The following is an 18,563-nucleotide window of genomic DNA, read 5'->3' as shown; positions in this document are numbered from 1 at the left end:
AAATGAAAGAAAGAAAAGAAAACAAGAAAGAAAGAGAGAAAGAGAAAGAAAGAAAGAAAGAAAGAAAGAGAGAGAGAGAGAAAGAAAGAAAGAAAGAAAGAAAGAAAGAAAGAAAGAAAGAAAGAAAGAAAGAAGGAGAAGACTTTCTTTTCTGGGTTGAATGAAAATGAATACACAACAAACCCAAACTTATGGAACACAACGAAGGCAGTTAACAGCACTAAGTACCTAAGTTTTTAAAAAGCTGGAGAGATCTCATACTAACAACTGAAACTAACACACCTGAAAGCTCTAGAACAAAAAGAAGTAATCACACCCAAGAGGAATAAATGGCAAGAAATAATCAAACTGGGGGCTGAAATAAATAAAATAGAAACAAAAAAAGCAATACAAAGAATCAATGAAATGAGTTGGTTCTTGAAGAAAATCAATAAGATTGACAAATTCTTTTCCAAATAAACTAAAGGTCAGAGAGATGAAGAAGATACAAATTAATAAAATTAGAAATGAAAACGGGGACATGACAACAAAGACTGAGGAAATCCAGAGAATCATAAGGGCATTCTTAAAAAAAAGAAATGGCTTTTCTTGACACATACCACTCACCAAAGTTAATTCAAGATCAGATAAGCAATTTAAACAGACCTATAACCCCTACTGAAATAGAAGCAGTCATTAAAAGTCTTCAAACCAAAAAACAAGCAAACAAACAAAAACAAAACAGAAATACACACTGGAAAAAAAGACAGCATCGTCAATAAACATTGCTGGTCAAACTGGATGGCTGCATTTAGGAGAATCCAGGTAGATCTATACTTATCACTCTGCACAAAACTCAATTCCAAATGAACCAAAGACCTCAACATAAAAACCAGACGCACTGAACCTAACAGAAGAGAAAGTGGCGACTAGCCCTGAATTCATTTGCACAGGAAAAGACTGTGAGCAGAACACCATTAATTAGCACAGGAACTAAGATCAACAAAAAATGGGACCTCATGAAGCTGAAAAGTTTCTGCACAGCAAAGAATACCATCCTTTGGGACAAAGTGGAAGCCTGCTATTGTGGATATGTTTTGTTTTGGTCCCAGGTGTGGGATGTGGGACTGATTGCGATGGTCCACAGCAGCAGACTATTTGCTTTATTGTGCTCTGAGAGGAACTCTTTGCCAGCTGCAGATAGTTTGAATCGGAGGACTCTGGAGAGAGGATAAATGCCAGAGCCAAGGGAGTGGCGACAAGAAAGAACAAGGCTGCTCCTGCTTTCCCCTTGCTGCTCCTAGTTGTTGTGAAACAAGAAGATGGAGATCTCCTGAAACGAGGATTGGACTGGTTCCAAGGAACCCGACCCTGACCATCAGGAAGCAGCTAAGAAAGAACTGCAACCCATCCCACTAACCCTTTCTCTCTCCTACCTGGTTTTGAAGTGTTGGAAGGGATTGGAGTGGAGTAGGGAGAAGATAGGAGAAATATAAATAAGAGTTTTTAAAAACTAATGCCTACAGTCTACAGAATGGGAAATTTTATTTTTACCCAACTACACATCCTATAGAGGGCTACTAACAAAATATATAAAAAACTCAAAAGACAAAGTGTCAAGAAAACAATTAACCAAATTAAAAATGGGATACAGATCTAAATAAAAAAATTCTCAAAAGGGAACAAAATGGTGGAGAAACATTTAGTGTTCAACATCCTTAGCCCAAGATCCACAGAACAAGTGACAGATCATGATGTCGAGGATATGAAGTAAGAAGAACACTCATACATTGCTAGCAGGAGTGCAAATTCATATAGCTACTATGGAAATCAGTGTGGTGGTTCCTCAGGAAGATGTGAATCAATCTGCCTCAGACCCAGCTATACAACTCTTGGTCACAGATCAAGGCTGCTTCATCCTACCACAGACACCTCTGCTCAAGCATGCTCATTGCTACTCTATGGTCACAATATGCAGTTACTGAAAACAACCTAGATGTTCCTCAACAGAAGAATGGATAAAGAAGAAGTGGTACAGTTACACAATAGAGTATCACTGAGCCATTAAAAAAAAAATGGTATCATGAATCTGCAGTAAATGGCTGGAACTAGAAAAAAACATCCTGCGTGAAGCGGTATCCCAGACCCCGAAAAATAAATATGGTATGCATTTGCTTATATGTGGACATTAGCTGGTGCCTACACACAGCCTTCCCCTGCGTTCCAGCGTCTTCGGTACAGGAAGGTACTCTGCACACCATCAAAAGAGAAACACCATAATAGCCACAGACCTTTTATCTACAATGATGTATATATGATAGGGTACTGGTGGTGTGAAACTTGTGGGAGCAACCAATAAGGGATTTGACTTGAGGTCCATTTCATGAGATGTAACCAATACCCAACACTGCTTGGGTGACCAAGAATCCGAAGGTAGAGAGCCCAGGGTCCTTGGAGAAAATCAAATACTACTGTTGTAAACAACCCCCAAAATGTAACAGTAAAATGGTTCTTAATGGCTGGGCAGCGGTGGCACACACCTTTCATCTCAGAGCTCGGGAGGCAGAGGCAGGCGGGTTTCTGTGTCTAAAGCCAGCCTGGTCTACAGAGTGAATTTCAGGAGAGCCTGGACTATACAGAAACCCTGTCTTGAAAGAAAGGAAGGATTCCCAATGACATTCTGCCCTACTCCTAGAGCAGGGTCTTGCTCATCTATCACCAGAGGAGATGGGAATATAGAGACCCACCGTGTGATTTCACAGAAATTTCAGTGTGAAATCTGTGAACACTTAGCCCTAAATGGGATGTTATCATCCAATCCTTCCTCTCAGAGCTCAGGGAGAGGAGGCAGAAAGTGTGCAAGAGCCAGGACACCAAGGAAAAAAGACCCTCTAAGTCAACATGATCAAAAATGAAATGAACTCACAAAGACTGAGGCAGCGTGCACGGGGCCTGGGTGTATGAACAAGTGGGTCTCTGATTCTTGTGCCTTCTCTTGGGTTCTTTTCCTTCTGTTGGTTTGTCTTGTCCAACTCTGGAGTGATTTTTGTTTTATATTATTGTATTTTGTTATACCTTTACTATGGTAAAGGTTAACAATTGAAGTGTCATTTATACCATCTGAAAGTGATTTTTGTTTTATACTATTGTTTTATTGTACCTTTACTATGGTAGAGATTGACAATTGACCTGTTATTTACAGTAGCTGGGAGAGGAAAAGTCAGTTTTCTCCAATAAAGATACTCTAGGTGTATTAACCACTCCAGGACAGGCCTCATGTTCAGTAGCTGACCACGATATGATGGACTCCACACTTTGTTTGGTTACAGTTTGGTGGTTTGTTGTTTGTTTTTTTTTTTTTTTCATTCTTTTGGAGATAGTTGTATTGGGTTTTTGTTTTTGAGAAAGAACTTAAAGTTGGGTGTTTATCGAGAGGGAAAGGATCTGGAAAAATTTGGGGAAGAGGAAATATGATAAAATATACTTAAATTTAATGATTGTTTTAAATAATAAAAAGCAAAAAGAAAGGAAGGAAAATAGAAGCCCTGTATAGCCCAGCTCCAAGGCCATGCCACTCCTGGTGGTAATGCATGCTCAAACAGAAGTCTACCCTGCTGAGTCAAAGGAAAGCACTGTGCTGGGGGCAGCTGGGATGCCCAAGGTCAGAGGACAGATGGCAGAAAAGGTCCCTTCACCAGCAAAGCTGGTAGCAATCTGGAGCTAGTAATAGTGACTGCAGCACCGTGGGAGGGAGAAGGAATTCCCACTGCTGTAGTTGAAAACAATCCTGTGGGCACCCAGGAACCCGCCTGCTGTCCAAGCAGGTCTTGAGGCTGTGAGCTTTGACCTCTGCAGTGCGTCATTTCTGCTCCGCGTTGGCCTGTCACTGGGCTCGGAGACGAAGCCCCATGCTCTGAAGCCCCGCTCCCCAGAGTGAAGTCAGTTCTGCGTGGACTCTCTGTTTCAGTGGGTCTCAACCTTCCTAATGCTGTGACCCCTTAGTACAGTTCATGTTGTGGTGACCCCCAACCATAAAATTATTTTCATTGCGACTTCATAAACCTAACTTTGCTAATATGAATTATATTGTAAATACGTGCTTTTAGATGTCTTAGGTGACTCCTATGAGTGGGCTGTTTGACTCCCAGAGGGGCTGAGGCTCACAGGCTGAGAAACGCTACTACAGGGGTTCTCTGATGCCTGACGAAATCTAGTTTTAGATGTTGATTCTGCAGGTATTAATCTGGTAGTCAAGTGTCAAAGGGCTGTGCAGGGCACTGGGCTCCGCAGGGGTGCAGGAGCACTGGGCCAGGTTTCAGGTCTCCACTGTGGACAGTCCATTTCACTCCCGTGAGTGGGAAGTGCCTTCCTGCACGCTGCCTGGAGTTGAGGGACAGCTGCTGCGGGCAACTCTGCCCCTCCCCCCACCGACGGATCTTGCTTTGGTGCAGTAACTGCGGGCACTGTGGGCTCTTCTCACTCCCTCAGTCTGAGGAGGTTCAACTGGGTGTATGTGGGAGAAGCACTGATTAGCAGACAAACTCAGCTGCTGCCGTTACCCAGCCTGAACGTCACCTTTTTCTTTAATAAGTTTTGCTTTCACGGAAATCTATCTGTGTAGCATGTACACTCTGCAAGACCACAAGGAAATGTTTGACCCTCTGGAGCTACAGATACAGATAGCTGTTAGCTGTCGTGCTCAGCGTCAAGTCTAGTCCCCTAGAAGGGCAGGCAAAGCTCCTAATGGCTAAGCCATCTCGGCAGTGCCCTTACCCTCATACCTTTTTAAAACCCAAATCCATCTTTTAGTTTTGAATGTTAGATCTTCTTAAGGTGAACTTCATGACACAAAAGTCAAAAGGAATCAAGTTAATCCATTAGACTTAAGCATAAAGGAGTCATAAAGCACCCTATTTTACAAAGATTTTCAGTTTAAAAAAACACCTGAGACATTAATATATTGTTGACCTTCATTTTTATTTAAATATATTCACCTTCAAAGGGAGGAAACTACACAGCAAATATTTTATATAAATGTAAACATGCATGTCTACATCAGAATTAAGCAAAATAAAATTTTAGGCACAAGATTTTAAATATTAAAGGAGATAAGGAATCTAAGACTGAAATAACAGGAAACAAAGACATACATTTCCTAACATTTGAGTTGGTCTTTGAAGCTACTGTTTAAGGCCTGAGTTTCAGAAAGTCTATGTTCCTTGCCAAGTGGAAAGATCCAGCTTGGCTGTTAATACATAGCTATAAAACAAATAATTCTCTTTCAAAATAATGCAATAAATATCACACACACACACACACACACACACACACACACACACACACACGAGCTAAACCATACTCTGAAAAAAGGGAAGGAAGGATTTTGGAACTTTCAAGTTTCCCTATTACTAGAGCACACCACCCACAGAGAAGATTATTCTGCTACAGGAAGAAGCTAACCAGTGGTATTATTACAAACCTCTAGTTTATCTGTATTGCGTTTTCCCATTGCTTTCTAAGATTGCCATGGCATCTCTGTAGAATTAGTCCTTCCGCCTCACCTAAGTGGCCAACATTGCATAGAGCAAATAAAAGGTCATTTAAAATTCAGTAGAGACCTGTGTGGGTTTCTCAGCTTTGCCTCAATGCCTGCAGTGTTCCCCTACGTCCTTCACTGTTTAGTTGTCTCAGCCTCTTCCCCAACTAGGCTAGGAGCACCTGCATGTGCAGTTCCATGATGACAGCCCCTACTTCCGAGGCGCTAACACCAACCAAAGATCAGGTAGGAGAAAGGCAGTTTGTATGTTTATCAGAGCATACCCATAGGTTGAAAAAAATGAAGAGTGTGTAAAGATGGTGCCTCAAGAGCTCTGGTGAGAGGTTTAGAGTGGGCAAAGAGGAGGGGACAGTAAAGGCACAGACAGGAAGGAAGTCCTTTGGTTGGCATAAGGATACCCCTGAGAAGCCATCCAGGAGACTACATTCTGGATTTCAAAATACAGCTTTCTTACTCTGGGAGGGGATGGGTGGGAGGGAACGGAACCACCCAAAGATTTGTGTGAAGAGCAGACACGGGAGCCAACTGAAGAATGACGTGTGGTGCTGGGTAGGCCAGGTGACGGGGTAATCTGGGGCTCAAAAGCCCCATGCCACATGCAAATACTTCCTATAGAAAGTCACTGACCAGCTTGCCAGCACCACAGTTCTGTCTACACAAACCAAGGCTTTTGGGGAAAAGCTGGGCAAAGGGAGACTTATATAGGCATTTTTAGTTCAAGTTCCTGGAGCCTGTCCCAGTTTGAACAGGTTAAGAGCAGAAAAACAATTCAATTCCCACATCCAGTGACAACTGAAGTCACCGAACCACAACCTTCTCCTTCCCTGAGCTGTCATTACCAAAGATTCATAAAGCAATTATCAGTTTTCCATAAACAGGTTCCCACCTGTCACTGGATCCACTGAGCATCTCCCACCTCCCACCAGCTGAGACCTAGCACAGGGGACCAGTGTGTGCCCTGTGCCTGAGCTTTGGCCAGAGTGCTGTAGATGGCTGGATAATGGCCTCTGCCCCATCTCAGCTCACATCAATCTCGGTGGGGATCAACTAGTTGACTCTAATCGGAGCTCCTACCGTGGACCATCCATTTCCTTTCTAGGTCCAGACCACCCTCCTCCACTACCTCGGGAGGAAAAGGGTGTGTGAGTGGAGGAACGGAGGAAAGAAAAGCATTATTAATGTCTTAAAGCGATGACAAATCTCCTAGGATATATTCATTCAGACTATAAAGATGGCAGCCACAGTTAAGTCACCACATACTTCCTCAGGGTGGAACATTCACTAGTGACCAGTTTCCAGCAAGAACAGTCATTTGGAAATAGCACACTGCAAAAGGCCATCTTGTGATTCTCTTCTACAAAAATACCACTCAGACTGGGAGTCAGGCACAAACAGCAGCATGAAAGCACAAACAGAGCTTATGAAGAATGTTCTGTACTGCAGAACTCCTGTCTGGGTTCTCATCTGTGAAGGCTTGCTGCTGGTTCCTCTGTTCAGGATTCTTCACTGCATCCATCTTTGATCCCCACCCTTTGCTAACATCCATGGAATGAGGAACAACCTAGGGATGGATCCACGGGAAACCAAAGCCTCAGGGGAGCTGAGGATGTGTGTCAGTGTGGTGGCTGCTGCTTTATCTGCTTACTCTGCCTCACATACGCAGGAACAGCATGAGTCTGAATTCAAGTTGAACGCCAGCATCACTTTTGTCTTTTGAACTCCAACAGAAAGTTCCGTGCAGCAGAATCTGACGGCAGCAATTGTTCATATGAGGAAGTAGTGAGCAAGCCTGCCCTAGGGGAGGTGACTGGCCATTCCTTTTCCTAGCTGGGCTGGGCTGAGCTATTGGCTCTCCAGCACACACACACACATAACCCAACTGACCCAAAGACTCTGCCAAGGCCAGCTTCTATGGTCTTGTCAAACTGGGTCACACAAAAGTTCCTTAACATTTTGTGTCAACCATGCAAAGTGGTCTTAATGTATTTCTATGACACAGCTTGAGGATCCCCTTTCCTCCCACACCCCTCAAAGACTTTGTTTTACTGAAGAGACTCCCTGACCACACTGAGGGCTGCTGAATTACTGGCCTGGTGAAGACATGGGCTTTGACTGACCTAGACCAGGGGGCGTTGGCCTGTTTTTCATTAATAGTGTTAACCAAATAAAACAGAACTGTTAGTTCTCCTAGAGATCTACTTAAACTCTGAAACAAGAGCTTATTCAAGAATTACATGAGAAAAATCACCCACCACCACCAAGTTAAAGACTGAGTATCTGAGTACTTCCAGGCCTTAACTCCTCCTACGGGCTCTGCTCCGCAACATCCTCCTATGACACCGAGTCCTGGCAGAAGTAGCTGGGTCTTGCAGCATGTTTGCGTACCAGAAAACAGATTTCAAAAGGCAGGTGCTAGTCATCACTGTCACTGCCAGACTCACTTAACTGCAGGTCATTTCCTACGAAAGAAAACAAAATCAAGCTGAAAGCCTGTTAATGACTTCCTGTTAAGGCTCCTCGGCCTTCTCTACTCTCCTATCTACAGCATAGCTCATGACACTTTAATATGCTCATATTTTGACTCACTTAAAACATAAAAGACTTCCTTAAAATTCTTTGGCTGGCTGCTCTGCTACCACATCACAGTACAAGCTTGCTAATCAGGGCTAGAGATATGGTTCAAAGGTTAAAAGCACTTGTTGCTCTTGCAAAAGACCCAGGTTGGATTCCCAGCGCCCATATGGTGGCTCACAACCATTTGTAACTCCAGTTCCAGGGGGAACAATGGCCTTTCTGACTCCTTAGGTACCAAGGCATTGTACAGCCCTGTCAGAAAGAACTAACCAGCCTGGAATGTGCACAGTGCTGAGACTAATAAACAATGTCTGCCTGAGCCACACTGCAGAGTTAAGGTCTGCAACCCCACCTCCACTGCCAACTCCTCAAAGGAAGACAGCCAGGAGAGAGACCATTCACAATGCAAGTTTCCAGAGACAGAGAAAGAGAGCAGAATTGCCCCACTCTCTAACAAAGCCAGCTTCATTCTGGCTTTCCTCTGTTTTATATCAACTGTAGTAAAAGCTATCCAAACATGGTAACATTCCTTCTTTTCTTTTGCCAAAGGCTAGGTGTCCAAAGAGAGGTGATAGGTTAACTTTTACAGGCCAGGAGGGAGGCAATGGAGGCAGGCCATGTTTTAAACCTGGTATACAGAAAACCAAAGAGCCTACACAATCAAGTTTAAGCATTCAGAAATCACAGCCACAAGTAAAGGGAAAAAGAAAGAAACCAGTCTGTCCTGGTCAACACCCCTTCCTGTGCCCTAAATGCATGTACTTTATAGGTTCTAACACCCGGTAACAGACGCTGCACACGCCCTCCCTGCCTCAGCTGACAAAGGAGGAACCACTTACTGAGCGTGTTCATGAGCTGAGAGCTTCCCTGGGGCCGGCTGGTTCCATTGGTGACCGCAGGCCTGCTGTTGTAGGGCTGCTGGTGTGAAGGCTGGGGAGGAGAGGCTGGGCCGTTGTCCTCTCCTCCACTGCTGGAGCTGTCATCATCACTTCCAGAGGAGCTCTCGGAGTCGGAGGAGCTGCTCCCGCTGCTGCTGCTCATCTGCTCGATAATCTCCACCTCAGCCCTCAGCTCTGCAAAGACATGGCTCAGGGATGAGAGGAGGCTTCTACAAACAGTGAGCTGACAAAACCAACTGAGGGATTCCAATCCTCCCTGCTTCCCGAGAAAGTACACTGAGCCCCCAAACAGACAAGAAGACCTACTCTGTCTCCAGGGCTGATGGGAATACTGAATTCACCAAAATAAACAAAAGGTAGACCTGTTTCAGAATGACTCTTCTGCATAAAAAACACATCAAGCTTATTAATCATTTCCTTAAATGAATCTCTGATCTGGGTGTGGTGTGCGCCATAATGCTAGCAGTCGGGTAGTAGAGTTAGGAAGATCTTGAATTCAAGACCAGCCTGGGTTACAGAGGGAGGCCGTGGTATAGACAAGCAAACAAATAATGAGTTATTGTTATAAAAAACAAACAAACAAACAAAAACAAAACAAGTGAAAAGTATAGAAAAACATTTATCTAACAAGTGGAAGACTGGGGCTTAGTTTGGATCCTCCTGTTTCTCTCTGTCGTAGTGATAACAACTCTGACAGAAGCACCGAGCAAGGATTTATCCTGGCTCACAGTTCCAGGCACAGCCCGTAAGGGAAGTGACAGAGGCAGGAGCGTGAGGCACTGAGCCACTCTACATCACAGTCAAAAGCGGAGCAACCAAAGCCTGTGCTTGCTCACTTTCTCCTCTTCACAGGGAATGGGGCTGCACACTTGAGTGCATTTTCCTACCTCAATCAGACAGTCCCTCAAAGCCACGCCCAGAGGCTGACTAACCCTTCACAGGAGTGCCCAGAGCCTTGTCCCTAGGGACCCTGTCAAGCCAACAATATCACCACTGCTGAAGAGTGGTCAATGCAGACGGACTGTCTAAGCCGCCAAGAAAAAAAATGGCTGGATACCTGAGTCAGCCCAAGACCTTTCTGACTCCCACAGAAGCCCGTGAGAGACACCCTGGCCAGGGAAGGCAAATGCTGCAATGTCATTCGCTCTTTTGACTCACACATTTGATTCATGGTTGTGCTTGTCAGGCTCTGCATTCTTCATGGATGTAAAGCAGAGGTGGAAAAAACATGTTTTCTCTAACCAATCCAGTGTCCCTGAATACATACGTGGAGGGAACATCACAATAGCTATAGATTTTCCTGTCCAAACACCACCATGGCCTTACACGGCTATGGCTCTTTGAAGAGTGACTGGCAACAACTGGCTACTTTTGACCCAATTCCTATTACACTACAGTGGGAAAGTCCACAATGGCATTCTAGAATCAGAAAGGGAAAATAATCAAGAGGTGTAGCAGCTGTTCAAGGCTCAGGGTGACTGTGTTTGTGAGAAGGCAGGATTTCTACAGGATGAGAAAGGCAGACTCCCAGGAACACGCCATCAACCCCTCCCGTTTTTAACTATTAGGGATTGCATCTATCTGTTCCACAAATGTGAAATACAATGCTGAGTCCCACAGTGCCTGAGAGTCTGGTAAGCTTGTCTCGAGTCTGCAAAAGAATGGCCCAAGCCAGACCTCTAAGTCCCCTGGGCCAGATTTCATCCCACTGGCCTCTCAGGGCCTTTCAGAATTACTTGCTTTGGGACAGCAAAGAGTATCTAAGCTTGGCATTTTAAGAATTCTCTTAATAAAGCAATTACATTTGCATACATAAATGATAGATGAGCTCAGAAGCTCTACCTGGGAGTCTTAAAGCCCTGTAAAGCTTTGGCTGACAGTGACACTTATTTAAACCCTAAGCTTCTAAGAAGAATGCTGCCAAGACAACCATACTCAAGCAACCACTCCTGGCTTCCTTCTTGCCAAATGATGTACGTGATAAAGTCTCAGCCCTCACCTGCTCAGAGCAAGGAAGTCCGGTGAAATGGCTGTAAGGTAGTGAGCTCTGTGAGCTCCTCCAGAGGACGAGGTGTGACCTCTACCCTACCCCGCATGCCAGCCTGGCCCTGGCTCTCTACCTCTTTTGATGTCATCCAGCTGGGGCTCAGGAGAGGGGTTATCCTTCAAGGGAGAAGTTTTGGGTCCAGCTGGAGGCTTCGTCGGGGCTCGGAATGGCATGGGTGGTGGTGGAGGGGGTGGCTGGGGTGGCTGTGATGGCTGTGGGGGTCGAGTGGGCTGCTGTTCCATTCGGGCTTGGATTTTACTGCTCCCCTCAGCTCTGAAATTAAACCAAGAGGCAAACAGATGAGCAAGCACACGGGCAGTGTCTGCAAAATGACATCTTTGTAGCGTCACCATGAGAATGCATTCAACATCCACCTGTCAACTGTATACCAGAACTGTATTACATGTCAGTGACACAGTCAACAAAATGACCCTCTGATTCCAAAGAGCTTGCCTTTTTTTTTTTTTTTTTCCCTGAGTCAGAGTCTAGCTATGTCCTCCAGGATAGCCTCAGCCTAGAATTCAAGATCCTTTGCCCTCCCTCAGCCTTCCAGGAGCCAAAATTACAGATGTGCCAAATCCAGTATAAGCTAAGCAAGGAGATAAAACACAGACACAATATGTACATAAGGTCTGTAAACATTAAATGCCTGCAGGTTTCGGAATAAACTAGATTATCAACTAGCCTAGTGTTTAAACTTTAGCACCTGCACAAATCCCCTGGAGGGACCTGCAGGCTCTGACCTAGTAAGTCTGGAGATTCTGTGAGCATAACAAGTATCCAAGAGCTATGCTGCTAGTCCCCAAACCACAGAGTAAGAAGGGACAGAGCACCACCCGGTGTCGCAGCAGCAGCAGCTTTACTATAGGCCTTGATGCAAGGCGACAAAGGGGCAGGACAGACACAGGCACTCCGCCTGGGCTGGGGTCTCGGCTCTAGCAGTCAAATCAGGTAAATCACAATTTCTGTAATCCCCAGTCTCATCCCCTCCCTCGAAGGGAGCGGCAGCTTTCTAAATTACTGGTAAAGATTGGGTAACACTTCTAAAGCATCCAGCATATTGGCCCACCATCTCAATAAAGAAGCTCTGTTTCCTTTTCTAGTGAAATGAGTGAAAGAAAAATGGAAACAGAAATCAAGTTGTAATAGTCTCTCAAAACTTAATTAGTGGACTTGTGACTTAGCTTAGTGTAAGAGCACTCACCTACCATGTACACAGCTCTGAATCGAATGCCATGTACCCTCCCACACAAGAACCTTAATCACCATCTTCAATGATTACTCTATTGCAGTGTATTTATATAGTGAACTGACTTTCAAATAAACTCCAATGTTGAATGACCTATTAAGAAATTTCACTATTTAAAAAATTAGGACACATTTTATTTTTGTAATTATTTTTAAATTATATTTTTATTTATACTACGCCTTCTACCATGTGGTCCTGAAGACTGAACTCAGGTCGCCTGACTTGGTGGCAAACACCTTTATGCACTGAGCAATCTTGCAACACCGTTTTTTGTTTTTGTTTTGAGACAGGGTCTCATGTAACTCAGACTAGCTTCCAACTCATTATGTAGCTGCAGATGGCCTTGAACTCTTGATCCTGCTGCCTCTAACTTTCAAATGTTGGGAGTACAGGTATGATCCACCATACTCGGTTGGCAAGGTTTTATTTTGATAGTACAGTCACTTCAAGTATATCCTGATTTACAAAGCAGTAATTTCCTCTAATAAAGTTATGCAATTATTTTGTAATTTTAAGTCTATATATATAATAAATCGATAACCCCTACTTGGTAGTATAAGAGCAATTAAGAGACTGACAAAACTGGCTCAATTCTAAGTACCTTGTTTTCCCCAGTTACTTCATGTTTTAGCTCTTAAAAGCATTCTTTCTCTACTATATGTGAGGAAAGTGTACATTTTATTATTGATGTGTCTGAGACAGGAATGGCTAACACTACTGATGGAAGACTATGAGCAAGCAGATGTTCACACCTGTATAAAACTGGACAAACTGTCACAAGGATTCAGAATCATTTAAGAATATCCTGCAGGAGAGCACCTGCTAGCACGTGAGACCCTCGTTTTGATCCCACAGTGCAGGAAGGGAGGGCACGGAGGTCAGCCATACCTTGTCTTCTTGACCTGAATGCTGCTGCTGAGCTTCTCCAGCACATACTCTCCAGTGTCATGATTAATAATGAGCACACAGTCTTTCTGATAAGGCCGTTTGTTCCCTTTGAACACCGTCATTGGTGGTGTGGACCCCTGTGTGCCACAAAAATATAAACATAACAGTTCTGACTCGCCCACCTTTATAAGGGACACTGGCTCATCCCATCCTTCACCAGAGCCACTCAGACTGATCTCTGTTTTAACTCCTCTGGCTTTCTTTCCAGGCAAAAGGAAAGGAGCAGTCAAGCATCTAGTTTTAGGTAATCAAGAAGTGTAGCATAAAAATTTTTGAGTAATAGGCACATTTATAAGGGTATGGGGAAGTACTTCAAAGAACAGCAATGCACGACCTGAGAAGAGTTAACTTTCCCCTACACTACACAGAGCTACACTGTAACTGGTTAGACTAGGGAGTGATCTCTCTATTTCTTTACAATTGAAGGACCCAGGGCTTGCCCCCTCACGCAAATGACCAACACAACATTCTCCAAGAGCAGCCCATCAGCCTGGTGAGAAGAGACTACCTCATGCTAATCATCTACCTTTCAACAGCTCTGATGTTGCTCTCAGGCCAAAATCTTTAAATCAGCCCCCCTGGCTCCAGCAACCATCTCTGGGCTCTGTAGTCTTTAGAAAGCAAGGGTCTCTTGTTCCTGCCTCAGAGCTTTAACTGGCCTTCTGCCTGCTATATTTTGACACTGTTTACTATATATTCCTATGTTTAAATTCCAGATCCTAAGCTGCACAAAGGCCAGAAATGTAATTGTTTAGTTTAAAGTTAATTCTTAGAGTCTAGTAATGGGCTAGTACACTGGACACTGATTTAATATTTGTCAAATACAGGATTTGTTGTTTAGAACTAAAAAAAAAAAAAAAATTGTTTGTATCTTCAACCCCTTATTTGCACAGTAAAGACTTAGGTTTGAAAGGGACCTTAGGGACCATTTACCTCACCCCTTCATTTTTCATTTGGGAAACTAAGGTCCAATGGGAAATGATGTAATTTGCCATGAGTAACTTGTAATAAAATATGAGCTCAAATGAACAGAATGTTTTTCCTCAGCTCAGTTTCCAGGTTTTGCTGTACAGACTCTGTACTCTGCCACCAGTTACAGCGAGCTTTCTCAGTGTTTGAGGCCAGAGCTGTGAAATGTGCTAAGAGCCTCTTCTGTTTTAACTTTGTCTTGTATGTGTGTGGCATGCATGGATGTGTGCCTTTCCCTGTGCATGAGATGTGTGTGCAGATGCATGTATGCACACATGCAGCTGGAGGCGCACAGCTGACATCAGGCACCTTCCCCGATCACGCTTCACTTTTGAGGCAGGGTCTTTTGATAAACCAACTAAGCCTCGCTAGCCAACCTGCCCCAGAGATACCCCATTCTTGCCTGTTACACGTGGGATCGCTGGCAGCTGCCATGCCTGCCCAGCTCTTTACGTGCCTCGAGGCACCCAAACTCCAGTCCTCATGTTTGTATACTTTACTCACTCAGCCATCCCTCATTCCAAAGTATTTTTAATAACCAAAGTGCTGCCCTGAAGAGCGCTTTATGTCTTTTCTTCCAAGTCTTTGGTGCAGCTTTTACCTGAGTTCTTTACCCCTAAATCAGTTGAGTGTTCCGAACCTTTGGTTCCTGCCTGGGACCATCAGTATACACTGGATCCCTTACTAAATAAAAAGATGTCCCTATGGCTCCTGGCCTGCCCTCTGGTTGCCCTACGTTCAGGAGCTGCTATGGCTACACAGGGCGCTTAGGGCCTTTCTCTCCAGAACTGTTTGGGATAAATGCTACCTATGTCTAGCAGAGGGGCCACTGTGCAGATGGAACCTTGACTTCTGTACTGTATACTGGAGGAAGGGAGGGTCAGGAACAAGGACAGAGAACTACCTTAAACCAAACCCCAAGATACATAAGTAGCTACCCACCAGACCCCTAAATTCCTATTTTACTTATGTTGGCTCTTTACAAATTAAAAAGATTTAACTAGAAGAAGACTCGAACTGTAAATAAAGCACAAGGGTTTGTTACATCAGACCACCAACAATGGAAACAACTTACAGGGATATGCGGCAGCGTAATTGTGACTTCATCTCCTTTGCCAACATGGAGCTCCCCTTCACAGGAAGTATCTATCGATGCTGGCTTAAAATCATCTGAAAGGAAACAATGAAAATTTCCCACTGGGTGACTGACAATAAGGACTTCCTGGGTATTTTAATTTCAGCATTAAAAAATTTTATTACATAAATAAAAATGGTTGCAGATTCTTTCGTGTGTGTGTGTGTGTGTGTGTGTGTGTGTATGTGCAGGGGTGCATGTATACATGCATGCATATCTCTGCAGGTATCTATGGAGGACAGCCTTGTTTGTTGAGACAGGGTCTCTCACTGGCCTGCAGCTCCCTGCACAGGCGAGGCCAGCCGGTCAGCGAGTCCCCAGTGATCCTTCTGCCTCAGTGTCTCCAGCACTGGGTTATAACTGTTTACCACCGCACTGGGGCACTTTCACGTGGGTTTCGGGAGTCCAACTTGGATACTCACACTTTCATAGCAAGTACTTCACAAACTGAGCCAACTCCCCAGCCCATCATTTAAAATTCTAAAATATTTCGTCATAAAAAACTTCATATACACAAAAGTAGAGAGAATAGTACAATGAGTCCCAGATGCCCTGATCCAACTCAATAATTGCCAACTCAGGAACATCTCTACAGTCTGCCTACAGCTACACTATCATGTTAGTGCAGGAACCTGGGACTGACACACCCTACTGTTAATGCAAGATAGCCCCTTCCTCCAAGTGACAGGTAACAGTTAACATTTCACCGGCCATAAGACACTAAAACTGTGCACGTAAAAGCAGCAGAGCAAACATTCTTAACTATAAATCTTACATGAGATGCAGGAGGCCACATGAGGTTGACTTCCTTTTGCACAGAAATGTTCAATAATGTAACTTGCCATACTCAAGTTCTTTCATTTTAAAACAAAACAAAACAAAACATCTGGATATGTTCAGAAGCAGACTGATGAACTCCAGAAGTTATTCTGTAAGTTATCCTGCTTATTCTAGCAAACTACACTTACACAATAGGAATTAGCCACTTAACTTCATATTAACACACACCTGCCTCACACTGCAGGCCAAGTATACAGGTGCATAATCTCACTTAAACTTATACTGCCCTTCGGTGCAGGGAAAACAAAAACAAAAACCTTCTCAACTCAAGAAATGATAATTTTTTCATTTCCCTACTGTCTTTTTGAAACAGCTGGATCTGCTGTCAGTGGGAAGCGCAGACACAACACAGCAAGTGGCCACGCAAAGGTGGAACTTTAATATCTGACACACCCCCTTCCTATGTGTTGAGTCATGTCTGTTAGCTCCCATGACAAAGCACGTCTTAACCAGTGTTAATGCTACCGGAAACCAGAAGCCTGTGAATCACAGAGGGATGTACTCAGTCAGCCAAATCTACTCAGGATACACAGTGGAAGCACCCTCTCAGAGTCTATAATCATGTAGAAAAAGGACCAACATAATGACTATTTCCACATTCCTTATGCTGCTGTTTTCCAAACATACTCAAGCTTTAGCTTATGCCAGATCCACAAACTCTAATCTTATTCTTCACCAAGGGAGTTGGCCCAGAAGTCAAGGTGGTGTAGGTGACCTAAAGACATTAACGTCTGCTAGGGTGTGGTGGATCATACTCATAATGTCAGCACCACACACGCGTGGCCAGGGGGACTGCACCATGTTCAAGGCTGGTTCTAGGCCAGCATAGCCTATAGTAAGGCACTGTCTCAAACAGCAGCAGACACAACAAAAACCACTGTCAAAAAGAAACACAGAAAGAGGAAAAGAAAACATTACAGGTGGCACAAAGAAGCCGGATTCCCTGACTGTAGAGGAGACCGAGAGCAAGGGGAAAGGAAAGCAAAGAAAGGAATGGAGTAAACGATGCTCGTGGCAAACGGGAAGTCTTTTCCAGGTCGAGGGCTCTAATGGAATAATTCGACAGAGAAGGGAACAGAAGGGAGGAGAAAGGGGCCTCGCTCCAAACGAGTAAGGTTTGACTCAAGGGCTGGGAAGGGGATTTGAAATAAAGGGTCCAAGAGCTTCTGGAATGGTTTGAGACCATAAGGTAAACGAATAGTTGGTTGGCCAGCGCGGTGGCGCACACCTTTAATTAGCACTAGAGAGGCAGAGGCAGGAGGACAACTGTGAGTTCATGGCCAGCTTGGTCTACAAAATGAGTCCAGGGCAGCCAAGGTTACACAGAGAAACCCTGTCTCGAAAAAAATAATTGGTTGGCAGCAACGAGAGGTTTGGTTTGGGAAGAGCAATCTGAAGATAAAAGAACAAGATCGAAGTCCCAGAGGATCTGGGGTGACAGAGGCTTTGGAGAGCCGAGGTTAGACAGGAGGGAGTCTGGGCTGGCACGTGGCGGCCAGAGAGGCCGAAGTGAACCGCGAGGAGCGCTCACTCACAGCGAATGGTGTGGAAGGAGGCCCGCGGCCGTTTCTCGAAGCTCTCCCCAAGCCGCAGGCAGTGCTCCTCCCGGTCCAGCAGCGGGTTCGCCGTGCCGTTCATGGCCTTGCACTTGCCTGGCACCCGGATCGGCGCCCTCGTCGCGCGGCCGCAGTCCCGGATACCCGCGCCAGCAGCTCGCAGGACCGCGCTCCCGGGACACTGCGGAGCGCGCACCGAGCCAAGTCCGCGCCCACGCGGGGCCGGAAGCCAGTCTACACCGCGTCCGGGGACGCTCTGAGGAAGTAAGGCCGCTGCACTTCCGGCATCGGGGAGGGACTTCCGGTTCCCCAACGGAAATAGCGGGAGCAGTGCCATAGAGAGGGGATTCTTCGGGGAAACTGCTGCGGACAGTCTTGGGGGATATCTGGTCTAGTCTCGGGAAGTTTACACGTCGGCTAGGAAACTCTACCCTTGATGCCTGGGCTTGACCGACAGGTGAGTGCCCCCCTAACTCATCCTTCGCTGGTGACCCACCCTGTGAACTGATGGCCGGGAGCCCAGAGCGTGGGGAGCTGAGTGAACGTTGGTACGAATGGCCCGTGACATGCCCGAGACCCTGGCGACCTAGTTTATCCTGTGGGTCCTGAGAGAGGTGACGGTCCGGGACCTCAGCCACCCGGCCCTCGGACCCTCCCCCTACTTCGTTCCTTGGTTGCGGTCTGAGGGTCTTAGTTCTTGGCTGGCGTCGTCGCCTCCTTCAGTTGTAGGTGCGATCAGAAACTCCGCCCTCTCCGGATCAGCTCTGTCACCTCCGAAAACATGAAGGTCCTAACGCACCGCGATCCCTC

General features: G+C 45.2%; 2 protein-coding genes across 3 annotated transcripts in view; one reads left to right on the top strand and one right to left on the bottom strand.

Moving 5' to 3' along the window:
* Positions 1 to 4,935: 4,935 nt before the first annotated feature.
* Positions 4,936 to 18,090, bottom strand: Eaf1 (ELL associated factor 1). The gene is made up of 6 exons (XM_055612313.1): positions 17,733 to 18,090; positions 15,298 to 15,392; positions 13,194 to 13,330; positions 11,130 to 11,329; positions 8,950 to 9,183; positions 4,936 to 7,995 (listed from the first exon to the last, which is right to left on the bottom strand). The coding sequence occupies exons 1-6, from the start codon at positions 18,088 to 18,090 to the stop codon at positions 7,949 to 7,951; spliced, it is 1,071 nt and encodes a 356-aa protein (XP_055468288.1). The 3' UTR covers positions 4,936 to 7,948.
* The window catches only part of Mettl6 (methyltransferase 6, methylcytidine), an 18,335-nt gene continuing 17,825 nt past the window's right edge, over positions 18,054 to 18,563 (top strand). For both annotated transcript variants that reach the window (XM_055612315.1, XM_055612316.1), the window contains exon 1: positions 18,054 to 18,210. The gene's annotated coding sequence lies outside the window, so the exon portion shown is untranslated. The remainder of the gene's footprint in view (positions 18,211 to 18,563) is intronic.

This window comes from Psammomys obesus, unplaced genomic scaffold (assembly GCF_907164565.1).
Source record: "Psammomys obesus unplaced genomic scaffold, mPsaObe1.curated_primary_1811, whole genome shotgun sequence".
Classification (NCBI taxonomy): domain Eukaryota; kingdom Metazoa; phylum Chordata; class Mammalia; order Rodentia; family Muridae; genus Psammomys; species Psammomys obesus.
The sequence above is the reverse complement of the archived record's forward strand: the minus strand, read 5'-3'. Positions and strand labels throughout refer to the sequence as shown.

Coding starts and splice junctions, on each gene's coding strand:
- Eaf1 (XM_055612313.1), bottom strand. CDS start 18,090: ATGGCACTGCTCCCGCTATTTCCGTTGGGGAACCGGAAGTCCCTCCCC. Junction 15,393..17,732: donor CTCCTTCCACACCATTCGCT/GTGAGTGAGCGC, acceptor GTTTCCTTTCAG/ATGATTTTAAGCCAGCATCG. Junction 13,331..15,297: donor TTACGCTGCCGCATATCCCT/GTAAGTTGTTTC, acceptor TGTGGCACACAG/GGGTCCACACCACCAATGAC.